At 53.9% G+C, this 7695-nt stretch overlaps 1 protein-coding gene across 1 annotated transcript in view; it reads right to left on the bottom strand.

The window, feature by feature from the left end:
- The window catches only part of SLC41A1 (solute carrier family 41 (magnesium transporter), member 1), a 16459-nt gene that overhangs the window by 3087 nt on the left and 5677 nt on the right, over positions 1 to 7695 (bottom strand). Inside the window, exons 2-7 of the mRNA XM_010159794.1 lie at positions 7231 to 7338; positions 3054 to 3125; positions 2628 to 2772; positions 2396 to 2542; positions 1509 to 1656; positions 795 to 894 (exon numbers count right to left, since the gene is read on the bottom strand). Coding sequence (XP_010158096.1) covers positions 795 to 894; positions 1509 to 1656; positions 2396 to 2542; positions 2628 to 2772; positions 3054 to 3125; positions 7231 to 7338 — 720 coding nt within the window. The remainder of the gene's footprint in view (positions 1 to 794; positions 895 to 1508; positions 1657 to 2395; positions 2543 to 2627; positions 2773 to 3053; positions 3126 to 7230; positions 7339 to 7695) is intronic.

Genomic DNA, 7695 nt, shown 5'->3' with positions numbered 1-7695 from the left:
CCACCCACGCCTGCAGAACAGAGAGCAGCAGGATGCCTCAGACACGGCGAGGAGAAAGAGCTATTTCCAACAGCCAGCAGATCTGGAATTGCCAGGTGCCGGAATTATGTAGGACAGTCTATTTTTGATCCCAATTCCACTTTTGCAGGATGTAAAAAGCTGAGACAAAGCACACTGTTCTACAGTTTCCCCTGAGTAAAATAGATGTAGTTCTGTTACTGATTGGAAGAAATAAGTGAAACAACAAAATAATGACGGGTCAGCCACCAAAACCGACACCGGAAGTTTAAAACTATTACTCTGCGCGTGAGGCATAACGACACCGTGGAAGGCGCAAGCACAAGATGCGCCGGCTCAGAATTAACACCATTTATTGCAGAAAGTAGTCAACAAAGGAGCTTCCCTGGTTCGTCAGGCAGAGAGGAGGTCAAAGCTTTTTACCAGAGCAATTAGGTTTCCTGATTCTGAATTGCAAATCCAAATCCTGATGTCACCAGGTGCCACAAGGCACATGCCTTGGAAGATGGGGGTCTTCCACCAGCCAGGAAGAATCAGGAAATGAAGACAGTTTTTTTGGGCATCTGGAAAACGTGTCTTTTAGGTAACAGCCTCCCCAGGCCAGTCACCCTCTCGGGAAAGGCTGGCACCAGAGGGAGCCCCGCTCCCTGCGAAGCTTGGGGCTAACCACCACGCCTCACCGGCAATCAAATGGGAATTAGTCTCCTTAATCCGCCTGAAATAAGGCACAGGGGACAATTCCACTGTCTGCCAAGAGCCTCCAAGAGCTGCAGTACCAGCGTGGCAAGGAACTCACCGTTAATGACCGGCGTGAAGACAGCCATCCCGGCAAAGTTTGGATCTGAGACTGTTCTGTCCAAAATTAAACCCCCAACGCTGCGGAGGGAAGATTGAGGAGGTCAGGGCTGGAAGCTCATTAGGAAATACCCACACAGAGCACCCAGGGTTCTCTCCGCTGCAGCGGGTGCACCCAAGGGTGTCACATACACCTATTAACGTGCACCTACAGCTGTGCCTGTTGCACGTGATTTTAAGCCTCGATATTTGGTAACGGCGGACAGTTTTAGCAGGATCTTCTCTCGCTGCTGCCAAAAATCATCCAAGAGTAAAACCTCTCACCTACAGCTTACTGCAGTGCAATCATCAAAAGCAATCCTGCCCTTCAGAGGGCAGAGCAGGCTCTCGCACACGAGACCGCGAAACAGGACCCACGCTTACTCCGTGGCCGTGCCAGGGTCTCCCTGCGCAGCAGCCGAGACGCTGCTGAGGCCCTGGATTCCAGCAGTCAGGTGCTTAATCCCTCCCGTGCCTCAGGACCTAGAACCCTGTGTCTTTGGAAAACACGGAAAGACTTCCAGCTTCCTGGCAGTGGGAAGCAGAAGGTTTGGTTCTCTCTTGGTCTGGAATCTACCGGGGGCTGAGGTTAAAGGGCTGGGGGACAGGGTGCACCCCTGTGTTTGGGGGAGAGGAGCTCTCCCGTGCCTTCCCACCTGCTGATAGCCATCGCGATGATGACTGGCTCCCAGCCGGAGTACAGCACCTCCCGAGTCGCTGTGTTCTTCTTGGCAATGACGATCCAGATAGGCAGCAGGGCGATGAAGAAGGCGCATACCAAAGGATTCACGTAGGCTTTGCTCTCTGAGGAGGAAATAAGCAGAGGCAACAGATCAAGGACACATCCCGCTGTGGTGAGGCAGGGTGTTACTTCATCTGAGCTCATCAAGCCTGACTGCTGTCATCCCTGGGGTCGGAAACTCCAGTAAGGGCAGGCAAACTAGACCAGGGCAGCCTCAACTCTGCAGGACACAGTATTGCCTTCTCCTGGCGTGCTCTCTGGGCTTTATCAAAAGATCTGAGTGAGTTATCTTTGATTTCAACTCCTCATTCTCACTTCCCACCCCTATGCAAGACCTCCCAGTGTGGCTTCACCTTTGGCTGAACCTGGCTGAGTCACATCCCCTGCATCCCAGCCCTGGGGAAGGAAGGTGGCGAGGAGGAGGAGGAAGTGTAGAGTCTACAGCTGCAGCTCCGCACTGAGGATCCCCAGCTGGTGCTGATGGATTAAATCCCGAGCTGCATTTTCCCACTGCTGTAGCCACGACCAAGGCCCCGGCACTTGGAAGGGGAGAGCCTCTCCCTTAGGGCTTTACTTGGTAAGGAGGAAGCGTGCAGATCACTGCCAAGCCTGTCTGCAGCTACAGGGCAGTAAGAAGGGCCATTTCCTCCCCAGCCAGTTCTGACTGGGTCTCACTGACTGAGGAAGCTTCCAGGCCAGGCATCCTTTATACCCGGAGGACAGGAAGGGCAAAGAAAGAGGGTGAATGGCCAGGGAGACGCAGCAACACCTGGAAGGATCAGAGAGAGACAAAGGCCTCACCCAGCTCTTTGTACAAGCCCCAGCTGATTCCTGAAAGCAGAGCCAGGGTGATGAGATCCCCCAGGCTGGCAGCAATCGGCGTGGCGACGTTATCCGGATTGATCCCCATCTTCCTGGATCCGATGATGACCCCGATCATAATCATGCCTGCAGCCAAAAAGAAAACAGGATGAGGACGAGGCTAAGGGGAGCCCATGATTTTAGGAAGGGGTGTGCAGGGTGTGTCTCTCACCCAGAACAAGGGAAGCAATGAAAGCAGTAGCCACGCTGCTGGCACAAAGCAGCACGGCGTGGTCAATGCTGAAGTGCCCGTCTGGGATCCAGCCGAATATCACCGCTGCGATCGAGGCCAGGAAGCCAACCACGGTGGCCTGAACCTGAAAACAAGAACTAGACAGTCACCAAAAGGACTAGAGACCAAAACGGTCCCGGGGTGAGGGAAGAGGGCAATGCCACCCAGGCACCATCATTTCAGGTGGATTAGCATCTAGCAGGGAAGCACCACACCTCACCTATAAGGCAAACCGTTCCGGTAGGATGCCTGTGGGACAAGCTGCTGCCAGTGCCAAAACCCAGGCATTTAAACCCGACTCTTGTCACAGCTGGCTCACACCAACTGCCAACATTCCCACTTCCTTTTCCTTTCATGTTTCCTTACCTGTATCAGAGCCATGTTCCCTGTTATCATCCTCCAGAGCTCTTTGGGCGTATCCATTTGGCCAATATTAGCCTGCAAGAGGACACCACAACATCATTAAAGGCTGGCAGCATTTTGCATTTGCTAACAGTCAAATTCCTGCCTTCCACCTGGGCAGGTTAGTGCCAGGAGCAGGAGAGAATAAGGACCTCAAATCCTCAGCTCCTAAGAGAGAGCAATTCAGTAGATGAGGGGGGTGTGCCCACGCGTGTACAGCCGGAGCAGAGCTCTGCAGTAACACTTCAAGGCCAGGCTGGATGAGGCTTGGAGCAACCTGGTCTAGTGGAAGGTGTCCCTGCCCATGGCAGGGGGTGGGGCTGGGTGGGCTTTAAGGTCCCTTCCCACCCAAACCAGTCTGTGACATCCAGTTCCATGATCATCACTTGGGCTTAACACCCTGGGGAACTGCAGTGCCTCTTCCAACCATTACTCAGGGTTTGTACTCCAGAACACCAAAGCTGTTCCCAGGTTCAGCTTCCTTCCCAGCTGCAGGAATGAGCTGGCACTCTCCTACGTGGCAGGAGCGGAGCCAGAGCCACTGCAGACAGGGGTTTGAAGGGAGCGTAGAGGGGAATCGACGTCAATAGAACATCTGATGAAAATCTTGCAAAAGCAACAAGATATACCGTGTCCCCATGCGGAGTCACACACTGCTGCTTATTTACTCATGGAATTCAGTCCTCTGGTGATCAAGCCAAGCTTGGATCAGGCCCAGGTGGGTCGTGCTGCCCCCCAGGTCAGCCAGCCAAGAGGGAAATGGGTGCACAGCCCCTCAGGTCAGCTGTGCCCCAGCTCCGATGTGGACCAAGGCCAGAGAAGCATCCCGTGGGCAGAGGAAGCTGGCAGCAAGAACTACTATTTCGGTTAAAAGCTGAGTAAACAAGGCTAATGCCACGTGGAGACCGACCGAGTAGCGGGAAGCAGCCATGGCACATGGGTCATCTGGCACTGCTACAACTGCGGGAGATGCTAATCAGACTAATCAGAACAGACGGAAAGTTGCTTTAATTCCTTGGCGTACGATCCAAAATAACCCAGCAGAATCGCTGCAGGTTGCTGATTACTGCAGAGCATAAGGGTTCTGCTCTTCCCTAGCACCTTCCAGGTCATGGAACGAACGGATAGGCAGAAGGAGTAAGTTTATCTCCAATCTTGTATTATCAGAAGCAGATGAACATGGAGAGAAAATGAGTTTGTCCCTAAGAAATCCTAAGGGAGAGGCTCAAGCCATCTGAAGTGGTAAACGCACGCTGGAGCTACTGGCTGACAGTGTCAAACTCAAACCCCTGCTCAACAATACAGCAGCGGATCCTGCCTCTCTGGTTTCCTCTGCCTCAAAACCCAAGGAGTCAGTGATCAACTAATCCTTCTTTTCTCCCTACTGCACGTGCTCGAGAGAACTGCCAGCTCATTTCAGCCGGCACGGAGATGCGTCCACCTCTGGAGTGAATTTATTCCGGTCAGTTTAGTGTAGAGGAGCAAAGAATGGGGAAAAACCAAGAAAAAGTTGACTGGAGCAGCACTGAGCACATCCAGCACAGGAATTTGAGCTCCATATGAAGCCTGACCTTAAAATTCCAGCCACATGGCAATTAGGTTGGGATTAACATAACCTAGCTGTAGTCACTGGCAACAGGATTTTAATCCTTTAACTAATGGGAGAGTTTTGCTTCTTAATTGTGAAAGGAATTTCTGAGGTGCCTTAATGCAGCACTAATTAGAGACCCACAGTCTGAGAAACCACTGCAGGCTGCTTTCCTGCAGGGAGAGCACGAGACCCACACCGTGAAGCACCGGTCGGAGGGGAGCTCCCTCCGCAACGCCTGCACATGGGTGCCCCGTGCTGGGGGAGGAACAGGGCGAGGGAAAGGGAAGCCCAAGAGATCATCCTGTGCCAGCACACACAGACACAGGGACGTAGAGTGCAAGGCTAAGGGACTCATGGAGCACAGGCTCCTTTCCTGCCAGGGCAAAGGAAAGCAGAGGACAGAGCCTTGGCCCACAAGGCTAATGCCCCCCCAGCCATCAGCTCAGGGCGGGAGAAGGCACCAGGAGACTGAGCTGGAGCAAGGGCAGCAGCCGCTCGGCACCGAGGGGCAGATGAGCCAGACGGGTGCTCTCTGTGCCACTTTCCTCATGACCTTGCCATCACCACAGCAGGGAAAGTTTTTGCATTCCTGTGACTTTCTGCACAGTTGTTTCCCTGCCAAGCCTGCCCCAACATTGCTCCACGCCAGCCCCATAAGGGAAGAGGATGGAGAGAACAGAGGTCACAGAAGTACTGCCTTTGTCCCAGGAAAGCACAACTCACCCCGATGAGCCCGTGCTCAGCACAACCTGGCCAAGGCCAAGAGGGAGAACGGCCTGTCTGGGCCAGCACAGATCCTGCCACGATCTGAACAATGGAAAGCGAACAAAACAAAGAGATTTGTTTCTCAGAATGAAGGGAAGAACAAAGCTCGGGCTGTGACACAAGCTGCAGGGCTCAGCCTCTGTCCCTGCGAGCCCTGGCACCGGAGTGCAGCTGGGCCAGGGGCAGCGCAAGGCCTCCCCGCAGTGCCTGGGGAGGGGGCACCGGCCTGAGGGGAAGCAGCCACAGCCCAGCTTTTCCTGGTAACGCTGGCACAGCCCCAGGCAGCTCAATTCCCTGCTCCTTCAGACAAGGCAGAGCGAGGTGGTCCCACAGTTGGCAGGAATCAGCGGGCAAGGAGTGCAGAGGCTAGTCCAGGGAAGTGCTGTTGGCCTTCCTGCTCCACAAGGACTGCAGGGATGACCCCAGACTCTTCAGAATACGACGCCTGTGCGCCACTGGTCCAGCAGATTAGAGCAGCATCCCTTAGGATATACACAAGGAGATACTGCACGAGGGACAGGAGGGGCTGCAGGTGACTAAAGCTGGGTAAGCAGCTCAAAACGTTGGCTCTGCTGCCATCCAGGAGCATCCCAGACACCTCAGGCTTCAGGGGCCAACATGAAGCTACCGAGGAGCAGAGTCCAGCTGCCATCACCCCATTCCTCAAGCGGGGAAAACAAGGGAGGACGAGCAGATACACGGAGACCTTTTCAACACCCTCCTGTGCTTTCTTCTGCAAAGCTAGGAAGGAGAAGGCCAAGCAGAAGGGAGCATGCCAAGAAGCAGCTCTCTGCTAGCTATGCCTGTTGCCTCCATGCAGGCAGACAGTTCTCCATCCCTACGTCTCGCTGAGCACTTCCCTGGCAGCTCTCTCGCGCCAAGGCAGGTCAGCTCCTCTGCACTGCCAAGGCCACGCTGCTCGCTGCGAGGGCTCTCTCTTCCAGCAATTCACAGCACAGAGAGCGGAGTTAAAAGCTCCGTCAGCAGGCAGCTAACACCTTGCAGATGTAAGGTTCAAAGCTGTACGTACTCCCGTCACAGAGGAACATCAGGCAGCCGCTTGCTGTCATGCTCAAGCAGAAGATGCTTTGCAGAAGGAAGGAGTATTGTTGTTCCCGTTAGGAGAGGATGCCAGTCTCTCTCCAGCGCCACTCAGCTACAGAGACAGACTGCTGTGTTGGAGAAATATTTAAACACAAAGCAATTCATTTACAGCTGGACTAACACAGTGTTCTGAGGAGCTAACAGAGCCTGCCCCCATCTCTCACAGGGAGCTCACTGTTTCACAGGAATCAGACTGAATTTGAGCGAGAGAGATGCCCAGCCGTCATCTCCATCAGCTTCAAGAGGCTGTCAATCCACCTGCCAGCTCCCCTCTGCTTCAGCCTTTGCCGTACCACTCTCCAGGCTCTCTCCTCCCCTAGCCCTCCCGGCTCGTTGCAGCCCGCATTGATGGCCTGCCTGCACCCAGCTTCCTCCGGAAGAACGCTGGATCCAAGCACTCCAGACACCGAGGTGCCAAAGCCGGCTGGCGCACCGTGCCTCCAGGACCACGAGCAGCCACCACAAGGAAGTGACCTGTCAGCACAGCTTAAAGGATTATTAAGCCTTCAAATCTGATCGGTCCAGCAGGATGAAGACACCTTTCCAGCGTGACAAACTCCAGGCTCTGGTTTCTGTGGTCACCGACTAAGAGATTTTGGTCTGCCCAGCCAGCACGCCTTCCTTTCCATGCCTTCCCAAACCAGGCATCCCGCTCCCTAACTCAGCTCCCTGGATACTCACAGCTGTCGACAGGCGAGACGCCAGAGTCATCTCTAGGTTCCCCTTCAGGCCCAGCAGCGCAGGTACCAAGATAAAGACCTCAGTCACGTATTTGAAGACGTCCCAGTGCTGCAAGATTAAAACAAAGAAAAGACACATTTCAACCCCCTCACGGCTGTTAGAAACCTTTGCTCTGGACTGAGCATCACTTAGTCATCCACCTTTGCAGCCTGGCACTGCCCGTGCCCGCCCTGAGCAGACAGCCCCATTCCTCTCCTAGTGCCATGCTTTGAATTTTGCGGTGATTTCACTGGTTTTGACATTCTTAAAAACCGGATCTCAGCCTGCAACTTTCAGTTAAAAATCCCCCAAAGATTAACCACTGACAAAATGTTTACGCGTACAGAGGCCAAAACAGGGAAAGATGGAGAGACTTTGCCCAATACTTGCAGTTTTTGGCAGAAGCGAGTACTGAAGTTTAGTCAG

This window comes from Eurypyga helias, unplaced genomic scaffold (genome assembly GCF_000690775.1).
Source record: "Eurypyga helias isolate BGI_N326 unplaced genomic scaffold, ASM69077v1 scaffold28149, whole genome shotgun sequence".
In the NCBI taxonomy this organism is placed as follows: domain Eukaryota; kingdom Metazoa; phylum Chordata; class Aves; order Eurypygiformes; family Eurypygidae; genus Eurypyga; species Eurypyga helias.
The sequence above is the reverse complement of the archived record's forward strand: the minus strand, read 5'-3'. Positions and strand labels throughout refer to the sequence as shown.